The 21,011-nt window shown below is 39.4% G+C and overlaps 1 protein-coding gene across 1 annotated transcript in view; it reads left to right on the top strand.

Annotated features, from left to right (window-relative positions):
- LOC140196556 (5'-3' DNA helicase ZGRF1-like) overlaps nucleotides 1-2,818 on the top strand; it is a 116,492-nt gene extending 113,674 nt beyond the window's left edge. Inside the window, exon 31 of the mRNA XM_072255970.1 lies at nucleotides 797-2,818. Coding sequence (XP_072112071.1) covers nucleotides 797-847 — 51 coding nt within the window. The 3' untranslated portion in view covers nucleotides 848-2,818. The remainder of the gene's footprint in view (nucleotides 1-796) is intronic.
- Nucleotides 2,819-21,011: the final 18,193 nt, after the last annotated feature.

Here is a 21,011-nt window from a genome sequence, read left to right as displayed (position 1 = left end):
CCGTTATTTATTTATATACACATATATACATTCTTTTTCTCCCTCTGTCCCCCTCACTATACCCTTTGCCCATCCTCTGGTTCCCCCCCCCTTTTCTTTCTCCCTAGGCCTCCTGTCCCATGATCGTCTCATATCCCTTTTGCCAATCACCTATCCAGCTCTTGGCTCCATCCCTCCCCCTCCTGTCTTCTCCTATCATTTGGGATCTCCCGCTCCCCCTCCCACTTTCAAATCTCTTACTAGCTCTTCTTTCAGTTAGTCCTGACGAAGGGTCTCGGCCCGAAACGTCGACTGTACCTCTTCCTAGAGATGCTGCCTGGCCTGCTGCGTTCACCAGCAACTTTTACGTGTGTTCCTTGAAATTCCAGCATCTGCAGATTTCCTCGTGTTTGGATTTCTGTATTAATCTTTTTCCAATATAGTTTACTTAAGTCTCTTAAAATGTAGCACATTGTTTTTCTGTTATTGTTTGTTCAGCATGTTCCAACTAACTTGCTGATTGTACCTAATGGACACCTCTGTCATTTAATCATCGGGCAAAACAGTGACTCTAAAGTACTGTTAATTGACATTTTGGTGTATAGATATTTAACCAAAGATTTGCTTTGGTAAACACTTTGAAGAAGTGCAGCTTTAAACTTGGTATTGAAAATATAAATGCATAGAGTTATAATGTATTGGATAGATTGGATTATGTCTAATAATACAGTGATTTCTATAATACAGTTTGTAGATTAAATTAGAACACTTAGAAAATTTAAATGCAATCTAACATCTGCTTTCTTTTATTTTTCAGACAGTTAATACCTCAGAAATTTCTGAAGTAAATGAAACACAAGAGGTGTAGGATTGGCTAAATTATCCAAGCTGATTAATCACTGGCAAGTCACTTAATTTATTACTCCTTCTTTGGAGCAAGTATCCCATGAGTACCTCCCAAATCATTTAGAGAATTCAGTCTTTATATATATATCTATCCATACAGCAGGAGGATTGTCCACGTACCAAGGGGAGGAATTAAGATGTATCTTTTGAACTAGTTATAAGGCAGCTAAAGGACTGAATTATAGTGTGTTAGCCCAGCCACATCGCAGACTTGCCACCTATAGTGCACACTCACTTTTCCCAGACCTTTGTAGTATAAAACTGAGGGGTGAGATATGGACTCCCTCCCCACCCCCACCACCAGCAATATTTCTGATTCAGTGATAGATCCAATTGTAGAGCAGGAGATCTTTTGATGTACAACCTGATCTCCAGTTCACCTCAGAACCATGGAATGTCTCAGAGTCGAGCAACCCAGTTTGGTCCCATGTGTAACAGAAATGTCAGTTTAAACCCACAAAAGCATCATACTTGTTTTCCAGTTGAAACGGCATGTCCTCCTGAGTCCACCAAATTTAATGGCCTGGAACAAGTAGATAGAGAGCCATGTGAAATGAAGAATGGCTGACACCTCAGGAGCACAATTGGGTTTTCCACAGTTTCCTTTTTCCCTGTTTTACTGCCGTCATGTGTACCCAGGCCTACATTTCCTCCATGTACCATTTGCTCCTTACTATTTCACATTTTATCATTACTATTCTTCTTCAGCCTGCTTCTAAACATTTCTTTTGGTTGGTATATAAGAATAGGAGCATTTAAGTATGAATTGCCTCACATTTTTATGCTTTAAACTTCATTAAAAAGGCAAAGATAACAACATATAACATTACATAACAGCAGAGAAGAACACAAATGTATGGAATGACAACAGCAAGAGTGAATTAAGTTGACACAAATGCATCAATTTTACACTGATTGGTCTGAAAGGAACACGCAGCTTGATCTTGAGTGGCAAGAAGGAACATTTCAAGATGATCAGATAGAATTTTGTCTGGTGGATATGGAAAATGATAACCTTTTGCCTTCTAGCAGCCAAATTTAAAATATATGTAGGAACTGACTTCTTGTTGAAGATGTTTGCTTCTGAATGCAAAGAATAGTGGTGGGGTTGTATTTAATTGCACATTTTCTAATCACATCTGCCTTGCAAACCAAAGTCTTGCAAAGTAATAAATCAATAAGATGCCGTTATGTTGTAACGTAACATTTAGCTTCCATTCCTGCAGTTCAACAAAACCCCCATCAGCAGGAGGGTTTGGTAGTAGACTTTTCTCTGCAGCCGCTATTTCATGATTTTGGCTTGGTGAATTTTTTTGTCTTGTGAAGTTTCCCTTCTCATTAAATTGTGTTTTTCATTACTCTGATATGGCAAAGAACATTGTTTCTACAAAGGCAGTGGCTCATGTTGGGTGCAGTCTGGTTAACGTTTCTTTCTTGAAGCAGAATTATACTTACCCATATTTATTTTACGTAAGGCTAACATCAGACAAAATAAAAATTCATTCATCCACTTGATCTAGTCTCAGAAAGAAATGAACAAAGTGATAATCTGCTTTCCAGTTTCAGCATGCTTTTTCATTCTTTTAATAATTTAAGCTTTCCATTTACCAATCTACCCAAAAGAGAATAGATTCAAACTAGCTGTAATAAGCAGGTATGAGCAACAAACACTTCGGGTGAATAAATAAAATCAGAACTAAATTTGCAGTGTAGCTCGTAAATATTTATTTGTATGCAGAAATAATATATTTTAGATAATCAGAAAATTGAGAAATATCTTAGAATTGCATTTTTCTGATATTTATTCAGTTCATTTAATTGTTTAAATAGCTAGAAATCAATGTTTAGAAGTTTTAAGAAAATTACTGCAATTTACTGTGATATGGACAATAGTAAATATTTTAAGTATGGTAATAAAGGAAAATTATACATTGTACAGACCACATTTAATAAAATAAAAATTGATTTTCTGTAAGTACTTTCAATCTTTGTTCTAAGTAATGGAAAATGCTAACATTTCCCTTAGTGTTGTAAATAGCTTTGTAATACTGGTAACCAGCTGATTTGTATCTTTGTTTAGATAAAAGATCATTGACATGAAACATTAACACAGTTTCTCTCTTCATGAATGCTATCTGATGTAATTGTTATTACCAAGTTTTTGTTATTTGCATCAACCATATTGGGCGCAGTAAGATATATTTGCATGAAGATTGGTTATTGGAGAGAAAATTAGAAATCAGGATCTCAAAGGTAGTAATCTCTGGATTACACTGGGTACCAAATGCCAGTGAATATAGAAATACGAGGATGGTCTATACCAAAGCATAGCTGGAGAGAGGGCGTGAGAGAATACGTAGAAATCACATGTTACTGAAAGGAGAGAAGACATTGATTTAAAGAAATTGATAGAAAAGTTATAGAGGAAATGAGGAAAAGGATTCGGTGGATGCAGAGACCTAATCATGTTTATAGTATCTATAGATGTATTTGAAGAACTGTGTTCTGCAAGGCTATGGACCCAATGCTGGAAGTTGATATTAGGCTGGGTACCTCTTTTACAACAGGCATAAATAAACTGGCCTCCTGTTTCATACATTCTCTGATTCCAGGATACCCTTCCTCCTGTATCATTATGCTGAATGGGATAGACTCAGAACCGATGTGACAAATCAAATCTGGACATCCACTGTTCAGCTGAAACATACACCACTACAGTCTATAACTTCATGAGGCAGTGCATCCTTCACTCTACATTTAAAAGGAGCCAGGGGAACAGCCCTCGTTCACCTTCCTGTCAGCTTGAACCAGTTTAACCATTCTCTGTCATTAACAAGGTATTTTTGCTCACATCCAGCATCCCTGGATGTTTGTGTGTTTTTTTGTTTTTCACACCATTCTCTGAAAATTGTAGATACTGTTGTGCATGAAAATCCCAGGAGCTGAGCCATTTTTGAGATACTCAAACCACCCCATCTGGCACTAACAATCATTCCACAAAGTTACTTAGATCATATTTCTTCCCTATTCTGAACAACAACTGATCTTATTGATCATGCCTGCATGCTTTTATGCACCGACCTGGTGCGACATGATTGGCTGATTAGATACTTGCATTAACAAGCAGTTGTACCTAATAAAGAGCCACTGAGTGTAAGTGCTAAAAACAAGGAGGATATAATTGCAACTACATCCAGCCAGAATGGTACAGACACAGAAATGTTAAGCAAACAGATGGCATCCTTCTGTGCTCCAGAAAAAGCCTCTATACAAACCTGTTCCATTGCACGGGCCTTCACCTGACATATAGCCCAAGTTCACAAAAAAGCTGATTAAATCTAATCCAACTATTTACCATTAACTCAATGTGCTGTCAGTATTAACGGTGTGGATGACACTACAGTTATGTGGTTCATGCTTGCCAGTGACCTGTTTGCCATTGCTGAGTTTAGGCTTTGCCAAGTGCTCTGATTCAGATCTTTATCACGGCCTCATTTCAAGTATGAGCAAAAGAACTGAAACAGAGAGGTGGGAGTGACTTGACTTTGTTTGTCTACATGTGGAATCAAGGAGTTCTGGTAAAATTGGAAGCCAGTGGGCTTGAGGGAGGTGGAATGCATTGGTTGGATTTATCTTACACAAAGGAAGATGGCTGTTGGAGTTTAATCATCCCAGTCATCACACCAGGGATTAGTGTTCAATTTCATTTGCAACTCTCCAGCAAATGAGGCAGCCCAAGACCTTGGCACATAGCATGCTAAGTGACAAATAATTTTATTGCCACAAATGTGCCAAACAACGACCACCTCCAGGAAAAGAACTTGACCACTTACCTTAGATGTTCTGTGGCATTACCATCAACAAGTGCTCTTTTATCAACTGCCCAGGATACTCCACTATGGTAATACCATTACTTTTTATTTTGGAGGGTAAAGGGTGGGGACAATCACCACCGACCAAATCCTCACAGGACTAGCACATACGAGCAGGTAAGAAGCTGGGTATCCTGCTTTGGAATGGGTCACCTTCGCCCCAAAGCCTTTCTATCATACACAAAGTGCAACACAGGTACATGGTACAATATCCTCCATTGGCTGGATAAGTGCAAGTCTTAACAATAGAGTTTAACACCATTGATACAGGCACAATGACCCAACTTATCCATGCCTACTGTGTTGGCCAGTAACCTAGTTCCATCTTCCTGTAACCCTCTAAACTCTTATCCATATTCTTGTCTAGACAACTTTTAGACATTGCTAATGTGCCTGCTTCAACCACTACTTCTGGCAGCTTATTCTAAATACACACGACCATTTCTGTGAGAAACTCCCTGATGAGCCCACAAGGGATCGGCTGTACTGGATTGGGTATTGTGTAATGAGCTAGAGGTGATTAGAGAGATTGAGGTGAAGGAACCCTTAGGAGACAGTGATCATAACATGATTGAGTTCACTGTGAAATTTGAAAAAGAGAAGCCGAGATCTGATGTGTCGGTATTTCAGTGGAGTAAAGGAAATTACAGTGGCATGAGAGAGGAACTGGCCAGAGTTGACTGGATAGGGACACTGGCGGGAAAGAGGGCAGAGCAGCAGTGGCTGGAGTTTATGCGAGAAGTGAGGAAGGTGCAAGACAGGTATATTCCAAAAAAGAAGAAATTTTTGAATGGAAAAAGGATGCAACCGTGGTTGACAAGAGAAGTCAAAGCCAAAGTTAAAGCAAAGGAGAGGGCATACAAGGAAGCAAAAATTAGTGGGAAGATAGAGGATTAGGAAGTTTTTGAAAGCTTACAAAAGGAAACTAAGGTCATTAAGAGGGAAAAGATTAACTATGAAAGGAAGCTAGCAAATAATATCAAAGAGGATACTAAAAACTTTTTCAAGTATATAAAGAGTAAAAGACAGGTGAGAGTAGATATAGGACCGATAGAAAATGATGCTGGAGAAATTGTAACGGGAGATAAGGAGATGGCGGAGGAACTGAATGAGTATTTTGCATCAGTCTTCACTGAGGAAGACATCAGCAGTATACCGGACACTCAAGGGTGGCAGGGAAGAGAAGTGTGCACAGTCACAATTACAACAGAGAAAGTACTCAGGAAGCTGAATAGTCTAAAGGTAGATAAATCTCCCGGACCGGATGGAATGCACCCTTGCGTTCTGAAGGAAGTAACTTTGGAGATTGCAGAGGCATTAGCGATGATCTTTCAAAAGTCGATAGATTCTGGCATGGTTCCGGAGGACTGGAAGATTGCAACTGTCACTCCACTATTTAAAAAAGGGGCAAGGAAACAAAAAGGAAATTATAGACCTGTTAGCTTGACATCAGTGGTTGGGAAGTTGTTGGAGTCGATTGTCAAGGATGAGGTTACAGAGTACCTGGAGGCATATGACAAGATAGGCAGAACTCAACATGGATTCCTTCAAGGAAAATCCTGCCTGACAAACCTATTACAATATTTTGAGGAAACTACAAGTAGGCTAGACAAAGGAGATGCAGTGGATGTTGTATATTTGGATTTTCAGAAGGCCTTTGACAAGGTGCCACACGTGAGGCTACTTAACAAGATAAGAGCCCATGGAATTACGGGAAGGTTACATACGTGGATAGAGCGTTGGCTAATTGGCAGGAAACAGAGAGTGGGAATAAAGGGATCCTATTCTGGTTGGCTGCCAGTTACCAGTGGTGTTCCACAGGGGTCTGTGTTGGGGCCGCTTCTTTTTACATTATACATCAACGATTTGGATTATGGAATAGATGGCTTTGTGGCTAAGTTTGCTGATGATACGAAGATTGGTGGAGGGGCCGGTAGTGCTGAGGAAACGGAGAGTCTGCAGAGAGACTTGGATAGATTGGAGGAATGGGCAAAGAAGTGGCAAATGAAACACAATGTTGGAAAGTGTATGGTTATGCACTTTGGCAGAAGAACTAAACTTGCAGACTGTTATTTAAATGGGGAAAGAATTCAAAGTCCTGAGATGCAATGGGACTTGGGAGTCCTCATACAGGATACCCTTAAGGTTAACCTCCAGGTTGAGTCAGTAGTGAAGAAGGCGAATGCAATGTTGGCATTCATTTCTAGAGGAATAGAGTATAGGAGCAGGGATGTGATGTTGAGGCTCTATAAGGCGCTGGTGAGACCTCACTTGGAGTACTGTGGGCAGTTTTGGTCTCCTTATTTAAGAAAGGATGTGCTGACGTTGGAGAGGGTACAGAGAAGATTCACTAGAATGATTCCGGAATGTGAGGGTTAACATATGAGGAATGTTTGTCCGCTCTTCGACTGTATTCCTTGGAGTTTAGAAGAATGAGGGGAGACCTCAAAGAAACATTTTGAATGTTGAAAGGCATGGAGAGAGTGGATGTGGCAAAGTTGTTTCCCATGATGGGGCGTCTAGTATGAGAGGGCATGACTTAAGGATTGAAGGGCACCCATTCAGAACAGAAATGTGAGAAATTTTTTTAGTCAGAGGGTGGTGAATCTATGGAATTTGTTGCCACGGGCGGCGTGGAGGCCAAGTCATTGGGTGTATTTGAGGCAGAGATTGATAGGTATCTGAGTAGCCAGGGCATCAAAGGTTATGGTGAGAAGGCAGGGGAGTGGGGCTAAATGGGAGAATGGATCAGCTCATGATAAAATGGCGGAACAGACTCGATGGGCTGAATGGCTGACTTCTGCTCCTTTGTCTTATGGTCTAAACCTATACCCTCTTGATTTTAGCTTTCCATCCCTGCGGAAAAGATAATGTGCTTTCACCCTGTCTATGCCCCTCATGATCTTGTATGCCTCTCAGTCTCCTATATTGCAGGAAATAAAATCCTAGTCTATGCAGCCTCTCCTTGTAACTCAGGCTCCAGTTTTAGGCAACATCCTGGTAAACCTTTTCTGCACTTTTTTTTTAGTTTAATAGTGCCTTTTTATAGCAGGCCAACCAAAACTGTAGACGATACTCTGAAGTAGGACCTCAAAAACATCTTGTATAACTGCAGCATAACTTCCAAATTCCTATAGTTAGTGCACTGAGTGACAAAGGCCAGGCGCTAAATGCCTTCTTCACCACCCTACCTACCTGAGGTGCTGCTTTCAGTGTACCATGCACTTTGCACTCATAGCAAGCACTCTATTTCATAGCACTCACTAGAGCCCTAGTATTCACCACATAAATCCTGCCTTGGTTTGATTACCTTAACACAATATAATACCATTTATCTGTATTGAAAGCTGTTTAGCAATCTTCAGCCTACATGCCTATCTGATCAAGATTCCCTTGTAATCTTTCAGAGGGTAGCTGGTGTAGACGGTTAGAAGCCCATTGCCTTCTAATTTACCAGAACTCAAGCAGTTTGACAGCATCCAAGCAAAGTCAACTATTTACATCCTCCACCGCTGGCATACCATGGAACGGTGTAAAATGCACTGCCTTTAACTTCCCTAGGCTATTACACAGTACATCTTAATAACATGATTTCTATCCAAGAACAAGTAGCGTGGAAGCGGCGTATCTTCAGGTTTCCCTCCTGATTTAGAAATATGTGTCTGTTTCTTTTTAGTCACTGGATCTAAATCTTGGACCTCCCTACAAAATAGGATCATACCGGTGTGTGAAGTTCACTGTCGTCGATCTGCAAGAAATATTGATCTTTAACACAACCCGCACACTTTAACAAAATATATTTTGGAGTTTTGAAACAGGGGCGCCGCGTGGTATGCTATTGTTACAACAGGAATCATAAACTGAAGCCGGCGAACAGATGTTTCTGTTCCAGAATTAATATTCGGAGGCAAAGTAGTACATCGCAATTTACTGAAGCCGTACACATGATTAACTTCCTTGTCATTCCATTAGGCGTCGCCTTCTCTCTTTCTCTCTCTCCCGGGGAACTTGGAAACTGATTACGTTTTGCAGGAAATTTTGTCTTGACCGCCCGTGTTTTTTTTAATCTGAAATTATTAACATCCAAACTATATGTTTTTCATACATAAGCAGTGTGATGCAGTAACTATGTGTGGATGTTGGAGTGAACATCTGTCTGAAGCGGCATTTGTCTGTATCACTTCCAAATATAATTTTACAGCTAACTTCATTGCACTAAATGATTCGCTGGAGGTTTGCGTCTGCTCCCATGGCGTTGTTAATATAAAATTGGGAGGTTCCAGTGATCTATATTGGAATAAAAGAGTTGTTCAAATGTTTCAAAGACAACTCAGATTTGTAATTCAAACGTCAGCTACTTGCTGATCGTCCTAAAATCTCAATCAACAATCGATTAGAACCACGCTGCAACAAAAACTAACAAATCCCCATTCAAGTGTATTTATCCGGTGGGGTTTTTCAGATGCTAAATCTACCTCACATATGCGCCCTTCTCTTTGCAGACTGGCCGTCTACACACTTGTAGTAAATATGAAAGATTCTAATGATATGACACATCACGTCCCAGGCTGAGCTGCAAATAAAGCCTGGAGATCTGGGATCATTGGCTTCAGACAACAGCTCCATCAGCCGGAAAGAAGTTTGCTGCCTTCCTTCAGCTTCTCAATCCCCTCTTTGTTTGCGAAACACGGCCAGCTCGAGTCACCCTGGCCATATGGTTCATTCGAGGGTCTCTCGTCCAAAAAAAACTGCTGCAGACAAGATTCATTATAACTGAATAAAGTACAGATTTTTCTGCAGCGAGATTTCAACAACGACAAAGACAAGGACGGAACCCCACAATAGCGCACGCTTTCCTGCTTCAAACCGCTCAAATCAATAGGAGTCCCGTAACACCTTTAGAAAACCAATACGTAATTATGTATTAAACATATTTCTGTAATCACTCTTAAGATATGACATCCTGCCATATAAAACATATTAAAGAATAGTAAATACTATTGCATTTGTCAAGGCAAACAGTTGAGAAGTCTGTAACTGTACGCATTTACAGTTTGTTGGTCCCCGGTTTAGGCAGCTGACTGCCAAGCTATTATGCTCACACGTTAGCACCCCCCCCCCCCCAAAGCCATTGAATCATTAAATTCGACTGAGGTGGCCAAGCTGGAAGATTTTCACGAATTAAAAAAAAAGAGGAAAAAAACAGAAGCCTTGAAGTAGAAGATACCCAAGAAAAACTCTTGAATAACATCAAAAGAGCGAGTTCCCATAGCTGTTGAAGCACGAGAGCTGTGTCTTTGGACAAAGATAGAGGGGGGCACTGCCACTGTCCACTGCTCTATACCAACACAATTGGGTCACAGAAATAAGGAATTAATTACCATCCAAGAGTAAGGGTCCTATTCAACCCTGGCTGAGTTTTATTAAACGCCAATATAAATAACAAAACAACTCTTGTGGCTGCAGTATTTCTACACGGCAAAGGAAGGATTACGTTCAGGATTAACATCTTAAAGTCTATGAGACTTTCTGACTCAAGACTCTCTGCTAGTAATCGTATTTGTTTGCCGGCTCAGTCATTAATGGTTCCGTCATTCACTCTCACATTCACGGCGAAGAGAATCTCTTTTTAAAAACTACCCCGATTTAAAATCCAATGTCTGTTCGTTCTCTAATCTATATTAACAGAATATTAAGAGTCAATGTCAAAAAGAGACTTTTTTTGCCACAAGTATCCCCACCACCTCCAATTTACTGGGGTGCCTAAAGTAAGATCAAACATGGACTCTATCGTTTGATGTGTGTTTCTGCAGTCTGGAGTAATTTAATTCTTATTAAGTATCCTTCTGAAAAGCTTGATATGATTCAAGCACCTGTCATGCAAAACTAGAAGAACAAAATCCACCAAACTGTAGGGTGATCACGAGACATGTTAACAGGTCATGTATTCCAGGCAAAAATAATGTGAGGAAGTTCACTGTGTGGTTGGTTAACTGAACAATACTGTACTCACTGAACACATTTCCCAAATTCCAGTTACTTGTGATATATAATCGTCTTTCTCAAACGGCTGTGTTCATAATTAGTAATTATTTCACGCATTGCTGTTAAATAGTCGGAGCATAAAGATTTGGATATTTCCTGATGTGAAATATCCACTAAGATTAAACCAGTTAAAATATCCCCAGAGTGCATTGCTCCTGTATTAGATTCACAGATTTTATTTACAAACAACCTTTGATATTTCTTCCAAATATTGCTTCTTGGCACTTTTTAAAATTAATACTATAGCTGTCATTGTGTCCACTCGCGAGTGACGAAAAGATAGTGTACGTTTTGAATATAAACACCAAGTATGAGGTATTTAATCTTTCCGGTCTCTCGTTAACAACTTAGAACATGTGCACCCTAACTGAACTGCGCTATTGAGATCGGGAAGGAAATGATCAATTTAAATATTTCTTGCCAGGCAGTAATTTACAGTGGCTTGAAATAAATGGAAACCAGGGCTAGATTCTATACTGCAGCAAAGTTGTTCAAAATTATCAAACAAAAACCTTAAATTAAATTAATTATTAAAAGCTCTAAATAAATCACAGTAAACACATTGAGGCACCGATTCTGATAGGATTTCTTCAACTGTATGCCTCTAGTTGGTTTCATCTGGAGCAGAACCAGTTATTGCACAATCACAACCTGTGGGGTCCAAGCATCAAACCTCATTTCTTCTCCAATCCAAGCTTTCATAGCAAAATCTTTCTACTAGGTTTGAGAACAATGCACCAAACATCTCCACGCAGTCACTAGTTTCTTGCACAGATGCAACATAATTTTTGCTGAGATCAGAACTTTAATATACTTCAATCTAATGTTTATGTCAATCTATGCAGTCTAAGGCATAATAAGAAATCTAAAAGCTACAGACAGATGGCTTAATGTTTTAAGAACAGCTTGTGCACTGGACTTGGTCTGCACTGTTTGTCCCCTGTTGCTATACCATCTTCTTTTTGCGTAACTTTTGACTCAAGATCTTTATAACAAAATAGGAATACTTGCAGATAAGAAAAACATATAGCATCTTTCAGCAGCATTTTTAAATCAAGTAACATTTCACCTTAAAACACAATTTTCCTACTTCCCTTGGAAAACATTTATTTCTGTGGAGAAGTTACTTAAATTTGAATTGTTCAGAAGCTCCATCAGATTGGTTTAAGTCAGTTGCTCTAACAAAGAGAAATGTAAACTTTATTTAATTTGAAGTTATTTTCTGTACTATTTATTATTAGTCATTTCTTTGGACAGAAATAGCAAGATTGAAGCACACTAGAAGATGTTATGTAGTCTTTAAACATCAACCCACAAGCGAACATTGAATTCTCTTGTGAATTTATATTGAACAATTACATAATCATTACCCGTGTTCAAATGGAAGTTTTTTTTAAGCTCAGTGGATGGATTTTTGCAATGAATGAAAACATGAACAGTTACATAGCAACAAATGCATTGTGCAAAATTTAATAACACAATATATTGAATTGAATTTCTACTTTTTAAATTGCTATCATTCACAGGATGTGTATGACACTGATCATATGGCATCCTCACCCATCCTTAGTTTATGTGAAGAAGCTATAAGTTATGCCAGACCTTTTCAAACTGCTGCAAGCCATGTGGCAACAGTACTCATACAATGCTGTTGGGTAGAGGGTTCTAGGAATTAAGACCTATGCAAGTTAAGGTGAATCATAATTGGAGAAAAACAATGTGATGATATTTCCATGTAGTTGTTGCCAGAATCATAAATAGTGCAGATTACAGATTTGGAAGTTGATTTTTTATACTGCGTATGCTGGAAATCTGAAATAAAAACTGAAAGTGCTGGAAATTCCCAGCGGGTCGAGTCTCCTCTGATCAGAAGCGGCCTGACATGCAGACTATATCCAGCACCACCTGTTTTATTTAGGTCTGAGAGTTACTGCTCTTTCTGTATTTTATTCTAAGCAAATGAGACTACTTGAATTCCATTTCTCTTAGACTGTTAAATATTCATCGATAATCTAAAAATATCCTTAGTGAACTGTTTATGAACTTTCTGAAATAGTCAGTATATTTGAATACATTTGCAAAACTATCAAATATGGATGAAACCTTACATATAAAAGGATTGCATTTCAAGAATGTTATTAACCTATAATGCAAGTAGTTAGTACTGGAATAAGTACCAACTAATTAACAACTTTATAAGCTATAAAATACTTCCTTTTGATGGGTAGATTTTTTTCTATATGTAGATTATTTTTTCTATATAAATAGGAATTAATGTTTGGAAATAGCTTTCAACAGACCAAGTTGTTGCTTGCTTTCGATATAACAGTAGTCCTAATCTATGTGTCTTCTTTTTTTCCCATACTCTTTATCCTCGCTCTTTCAATGAGTTCCTAAATGGTAGTTAGGATTCTACATTGGACAATACCATTGACATTATTCAGCCTTGCAGACCTTTGTGTAAAAAGCCCTATTTGACCTAAATGTATTACATTTAACCTTATTTCTAACTGAATTTTATTTTATTGTTCCAGAAGTGTCAATCATCAGTTACACTTTGTTAAATCTACTCTGGCTCACCCCATTCTTAAGTTTCAATAATCCTCTCCAATCTGTTCTAACAGAAAAAAAGTCCAGTTGTAAGATTTTCTTATTATTTTGCTTTTCCCTATATCAAGCAGCAACCTGCAGAGATTTCTTGTACTTTCTTGTCCTTGCCAGTTCCCCAACTGTTTCCTCAGTATATTGGTCTTAAAAATAAATACTTACAACTGTTCATGATTTCATCTTCCACAGCATTATTTCTGATTCACACACACAAAATGCTGGAGGAACTCAGCAGGTCAGGCAGCATCTATGGAGGGAAATAAACAGGGACATTATGCCGCAGTTATGTTGGAGTACCATGTCTCCTGACTTTCTGAATGAGCCTATCTGGGGAACCTTGTCAGATGCCTTACTAAAATCCATATACACCATATACTTGAATAAAATCTCAATGTTCTTCATTCTAAAGAAAACAGCACCAGGTTAGACAATCGCTACTCACTGCTATTATTCTCCATTCCTCAATGCATCCTTGTAAACCAGATGATAAACTAGATAAACTAGATTTAACATTTCTAATGACACATTTCCTGTCGTGTGATGACCATAATTGTATATAGTATTCCAACAGTTACACTCATTAATGCTGGAATGGGAATCACAATCAGGTTTACTATCACTGACATATATTGTGAAATTTGTTATTTTGCAACAGCAGTACAGTGCAATACATAAAAATTACTATAAGTTGCAATAAGAAATATCTTTAAAAATAAATAGGTAGTGCAAACAGAGAACAATATAGTGAGTGAGTGTTGATATGTTCATGGACCACTCAGAAATCTGATGGTGGAGAGGAAGAAGCTGCTCTTAAAATGTTGAGTGTGTGTCTTCAGGATCCTGTACCTCCTCCCTGGTGGTAGCAATCAGAAGAGGGCATCTCCTGGGTGGTGGGGATCCTTAACGCTGGATGCTGCCTTTCTGCAGCATCTCCTTTTGAAGATTTCCTCAATGGTAGAGGCGAACGCCATAATTGAACTGGCTGAGTTTACAACCCACTGCAGCCTTTTCTGATCCTGGACATTAGAGCCTCCATACCAGACGATGCTGCAAACATGCTACAGCTGTATGGGGTGTCAGGGAGGGGTAGCACCTCTGGTGGGGGAACATGTCTCGTCCTTTTCAAGGCGGTTTGTCCACCTTTGGTCCCCACCTGGCACTCAGCTTTCACCTGTGGCTCCCCGTAGCTGTTTGCATGTGACAGCAGCCACACCCCGAGCAACGACTTCGACAAGCCGGCTAAACTAGGTGAGGGTTGCCGATGGGTCTCAAACCCTCAGTGAGATAGGGAGTTGTCTATCCCAGCATGTGAAGACAGACTCTGGCAGATTGAGCAGACAAGACCAATGGAAGGTCTAATGGTCAAGGCGGCGGTCTCTGCAAGCGTCGTGAAACATGTAGAGCAGGACAAGACACTGAAGGTGTCCTGGTCATCCACTGCGCCTAGTCCCATCTCCAGCCGTCTTGACTCTGTCTTGCCACTGGATCCAGATGGGAATTGGGAAGAGAGAGTGAGGCTGACACTGCACAACTCTCTCTCACTTAAATCCAAATCACACGCTAGTCTTGACACCATCATAATTGTGCCAAGGTCCTCATCGACGTCAACGATGGGCGAACACAGCTGTAGAAATTTGCAAGAGTCTTTGGTCACATAGCAAATTTCCTCAGACTTCTAATGAAATACAACCACTTCTTTGTAATTGCATCAATACATTGAGGGAACAATGGAGTTGAACAGTGAGCTTTGATCAATAAATAGCAGCCTGACTTAGGTAATGTGGTCTAAGGCTGAGTGGAGAGCCAGTGAGATTGCATTTGCTGTAGACCTGTTGTGGGTAGGCAAATTGCAGTGGCACTAGGTTCCTGCTTAGGCAGGAGTTAATTCTAGCCATGACCAACCACTCAAGGCAGTTCTAACATGACCTTCCAGCTTCTGTACTCCATGCTTAGCCAATGAAAGGAAGTACCTGATATACTGTACCATTTGAATCACCTTACCTGCTGTCCTGTTATTGTCAACTATTTATGGACAAGAACTCAAAAATCACTTTGTACCTTTACATTCTATCATTTGTTATCTATGCTGTCATCTTGTTTGCCCTCTCTATATCATTAACTTACACTTCTCCAGGGTGTATTTTATTTGCTACTTTTATAACTGGTCCATTGAAACTTCCTTATTATATATCTCTTGGCATCATTAACAAATGTTTTAATTATGCAGCATACTTGAGCCCTAATCTCACAAAACAGAACAAAGGCCCTGATCCTAAGCTCACAGAGCCACACTGCACTTGGTTTCCCAGTCATTGAAATTCCATTCAGACCTTATCCTCTCTTGTCTGCCAACAAACCAGTTTTTGATCCAATTTGCCACTGACACTCAGAACAACTTACCTGAGAGAACTTGGTCAAACACCATGCTAAAATTCATGTAAACTCTGTGTTCTACCCTCATTCACACCCCTCAAAAATCAGATGTTAATTGACCTTCCCCTAATGTGACTTGACTAATGTTCCTTGATTAATCCATTTGTCTCCAAATGTTGATATATGCTGTTCCTCAAGAAAGTTTTGCAATAATTTGCCCACTGCTTATGTAGGACTGACAGGCCTGCAATTACTTTATGTAATCTCTTTCCACCCTTTTATTATATTGTTATTCTATTGTTATTAGAGATAATAACGCTACATCAGTCCATGATAACCCTTCTGTAGACTTAGAGTGTGGAAAATTAGGATCTATGGTTTTTCCTCTCTTCTATGAACCTTGGCTATATTTTCATTAGTCAGCTTTAAAGATGCTAGAACCATTCATTATATATTTTCTCTCTCTACATACTAAAACTTTGCACTCTGACAGTAGAACAGTAAGAAAAGGACAGCCCTGATGATACTTCGACAGAATGGTGAAGAAGGCGATTGACATGCTGGGCTTCATCAGTCATAGCACTGAGTATAGGAATTGGAATGTAGTTTAGCAGTTGTACAAGAGTTTGGTAAGGCTGCTCTTAGAGTATTGTGCATAGTTTTGTTTATGCTGTTATAGGAAAAATGTCATTGAGCTAGAAAGAGCACCACAAAGATTTGCGAGAATCTTTTTTTCTCTCTTTTCCCGTTCTCCATTCTGATTTCCCTCTTACCTGCCCATCAGCTCCATTTGGTACCCCTCCTCATTCACTCCTCTTCTATCAGATCCCTTCTTCTTCAGCCTTTTACCTCTTCCACCTATTGTCTCCCAACGTCTCACTTCTTACCCCTCCCCCACCTACTCACCTTCCCCCACACCTGGCTTCACCAGCTTCACCTGCCAGCTTGTACTCCTTCCCCTCCCAACCACCTTCTTACTCTTGCTTTTTTTCTCCTTCCTTTCCAGTTCTGATGAAGGATCTCAGACTGAAATGTCAACTGTTCGTTCCTTTCCACAGATTCTGCCTGGCCTGCTGAGTTCCTCCAGCATTTTGTGTGTGTTGCTCTGGATTTCCAGCATCTGCAGAATGTTTATAAGAACACTGCCAGATCTTGAGGACCTGAGTTATAGGAAGAAGTTAGTCAAGCCAGAACTTAATTCCTCCAGACTTAGAAGTCTGTGGGGTTTTATATTGGTGTATAAAATCTTGAGGGACATATATAGTGTGAACGCAGTCTTTTTCTCAGCAAAAGGAATCAAAAACTAGAGATGCTGTAGCTTAAGATGAGAGGGGAAAGATTTAAAAGGACCATGAAGGACAAATATTTTACACAGAGAGAGGTGCATTTATAGAATGATCTGCCAGAGAAAGTGGTTGTATCAAACAGTATAACAGCATTTAACAAAGTATTCGGTCATCTCCATGGATAGGAAAGGTTTATATGGATATGAGACAAATGTGGGCAAATGGGACTAGCTTAGATGGACATCTTGTTGAGTTGGAATAAGTTGGGCCAAATCACATGTTCCCATGTATTACTTGATGACCCTTTGTCCCTGCATTTAATGTGAATAACTACATCACTACACCATTTGTGAAAACAGATGCAATGTTTGCATGCAGAATTGCACATGTCTTCCACCTCCACACAGGCAATTCTTTTTAAGAACATAAGAAATAGCAGCAGGTAGAGGTCTCCTGTTCTACTATTCGCCATGTTCATGGCTGATCTTCTGCCCCGTTGATTCTCTGTTCCACTGTCTCCATAGGTAGGAAGAGCAATGAGGTTCTGCAAAGTGAGTTCAGGGAGTTAACTGCTAACTTAAAGGGCAGGACCCCCAGAGTTGTGATCCCAGGATTGCTAACCTTATTAGTGAGGCCAAATGTAGGAAGATTGATTAGAAAAGAACACTGGCAGGGATGATGGCAGAGCAGCAATGACTGGAATTTCTGGAAGCAATTCAGAAGGCACTGGGTATATACATCCCAGAGAGGAAAAAGTATTTGAAAGGCAAGATTACACAACCATGGCTAACAAGAGAAGTCAATGCCAATATAAAGGCTAAAGAGAAGGCATATAATAAAGTAAAAATTAATGGGAAGTTAGAGGATTGGAGAGGTATTAAAAACAACAGAAGGCAAATAAAAAAGTTATTAAGAAGGAAAAAAATGGAATATGAAGTTAAGCTAGCCAAAGAGAATACCAAGAACTTTTTCAAATACATAAAGAGTATAAGAGAGGTGAGAGTGGATAGCGGATAGATGCTAGAGAGGTAGTAATTGGGGGAAGGAAATAGCAGATGAACTGAATAAGTATTTTGCATCAGTCTTCACTGTAGAAGAGACTAGCAGTGTGCCGGAAGTTCAAAAGTGTCAGGGGGCAAAAGTGTGTGAAGTTGCCATTACTAGGGAGAAAATTCTTGGGAAACTGAAAGGTCTGGAGGTAGATAAGTCACCGGGACCAGATGGTATACACCCCAGGGTTCTAACAGGGGTGGCTGAAGAGATTGTGGAAGCATTAGTAATGATCTTTCAAGAATCAATTGATTCTGGCATGGTTCCTGAGGAATGGAAAATTGCAACTGTCACTCCACTCTTCAAGAAGGGAGGGAGGCAGAAGAAAGGATGTTATAGGCCAGTTAGTCTTGTCTCAGTGGTTGAGAAGATGTTGGAGTCAATTGTTAAGGATGTGGTTTCAGGGTACTTGAAGGCATGTGATAAAATAGGCCATAGTCAGCATGGTTTCCTCAAGGGAAAATCTTATCTAACAAAGCTGTTGGAATTTTTGAGGAAATAACTAGCAGGATAGAGAAAGGAGAGTCAATAGATGTTATTTATTGGATTTTTGGAAAGCTTTTGACAAGGTGCCATGTATGAGGCTGCTGTTACAGGAAAGATGCTAGCACGGATAAAACAGTTGCTGATTGGTAGGAGACCAAGAGTGGGAATAAACAGAGTTTTTTTTCTGGTTGGCTCCTGGTGACTAGTGGTATTCTACAGGGGTTTGTGTTGGGACCGATTCTTTTTACACAATATGTCAATGACTTGAATGATGGAACTGATGGCTTTGTGGCAGAGTTTGCAGACAATATGAATATAAGCAGAGGGGCAGGTAGTTTTGAGGAAGTAGTGAGGCTACAGAAGGACTTAGACAGATTAGGAGAATAGGCAAAGAAGTGGCAGATGGAATACTGTATCGGGAAGTGAATGGTGATGCACTTTGGTGGCAGAAATAAAGGGATTGACTATTTCCTAAATGGAGAGAAAATACAAAAATCTGAGGTGCAAAGGGACTTGGGAGTCCTTGTGTAGGATTCCCTAATTTGAAGACAAATGCAATGTTAACATGAATTTTAAGAGGGCTAGAATATAAAAGCAAGGATGTAATGTTGAGGCTTTGTAAAACAGTGGTGAGGCCTCATTTGGAGTATTGTGAGCAGCTTTGGACCCCTTATCTAAGAAAGGCTGTGCTGACACTGGAAAGGGTTCAAAGCAGCTTCACAGAAATGACTCTAGGATTGAAAAGCTTGTTATCTGATGAGTGTTTGATGGCTCTAGGCCTGTTCTCACTGGAATGTGGAAGAATGAGGGGTGCCCTCATTGAAACCTGTTGAATGGTGAACAGCCTTGATATAGTGGATGTGGAGAGGATGTTTCCTATTGTTGGAGAGTCTCAGACCAGAGGACACAACATAGAGGGGTGTCCTTTTAGAATGGAGATAAGGAGGAATTTTTTTGGCCAGAACGTGGTGAATCTGTGGAATTCGTTGCCACAGGTGGCTGCGGAGGCCAAGTCATTGGATATATTTAAGGTAGAGGTTAATAGATTCTTGAGTAGTCAGGGCATGAAGGGATTTGGGGAGAAAGCAGGAGACTGGGGCTGAGAGGGAAATGGATCAGCCATGGTGAAATGATGGAGCAGACTCAGTGGGCCAAATGGCCTAATGCTGCTCTTATGTCTTATGGTCCTCTGGTCATATAATACACATGCTCATGGTCATACTCATGGCTTTTCCCTTTCTAGTCCTATTTTTCTATTTTTTTAAAATCCATCTACGACCGATCTGTTTTTTAGAGAATGGGATAGATTAGGCATTAAATGATTTCAGGATCTGTTTGCTGGAGGGATCCTTTCTTCTCTTGAGCAGCTCTCTGTGAAATATAACCTATCAAATACCCACTTTTTTCGATATCTACAGATTAGAAATTTTTAAAGATCTAAGCTACATATATTTCCTATCAGCCCGGATAGGAACATAATGGATGTAATTTTTAATTTGAAACCTTTTGATAATGGCTCAATATCTTATATTTATGGTCTGTTGTTGGGACTGAGAATGGCTCCTTTAGACAAGATTAAAACATATTGGGAAAAGGATTTACAGACCTCATTATCTGATGAGACCTGGAGGGCTATTTTCAAAATGGTTAATTCTTCATCATTATGTGCTCGTCATTCCCTCCTACATTTTATAGTGGTACATAGGGCTCATATGTCTAAAGACAAGCTCTCTTGTTATTTTGCAGTTATATCTCCTTTTTGCGACAGATGTAATAATGGAGAGGATTCATTAATTCATATGTTTTGGTCATGTTCGAGCCTTGAAAAATATTGGAAAGATGTATTCCAAACTTCTTCTGTACTTTTTAAAGTTAATTTTAAGCCTAATCCTTTGACTGCCTTATTTGGTATTGTTGAGGAAAGAGCTATAGTTTTGGAGCCTTCTCATTTGCGGGTACTGGCTTTTATTTCTCTTATGGCTAGGAGGGTGATCTTGCTTAAATGGAAGGAGGTTGCCCCCCACCCCATCACACACATGCTGAATGGTTATGCGATGTTATGTCTTGTTTAAATTTCAAGAAGATTCGTTGTTCGATTTCTGATTCTAATCAAGATCTTCAACCGCTATGGGGACCCTTTCTGAACTATTTTGAAAAGCTTTGAATTGTTATTGTTATTAATATATAGATCTGGACTATTTTTATAAAAAGTTATATGGTAAAATACTCTTTTTTTTCTTTTTTATACCAACCAGCTTTGTCTTGGTAGTAGATGTAGATTTTTTAAAATAATATGATTAACTGTATTATTGTATTTCATAATTCGATTTATTTTATTTGATGATTATGAATATGGGATACCGTGATTGTATCAGTGTGAATTATATATAGTGCATTTTTGCTACCT

Source organism: Mobula birostris, chromosome 4 (genome assembly GCF_030028105.1).
Source record: "Mobula birostris isolate sMobBir1 chromosome 4, sMobBir1.hap1, whole genome shotgun sequence".
Classification (NCBI taxonomy): Eukaryota; Metazoa; Chordata; class Chondrichthyes; order Myliobatiformes; family Myliobatidae; genus Mobula; species Mobula birostris.
Note: the sequence above shows the minus strand (reverse complement) of the source record. Positions and strands in the feature narration are given on the sequence as shown.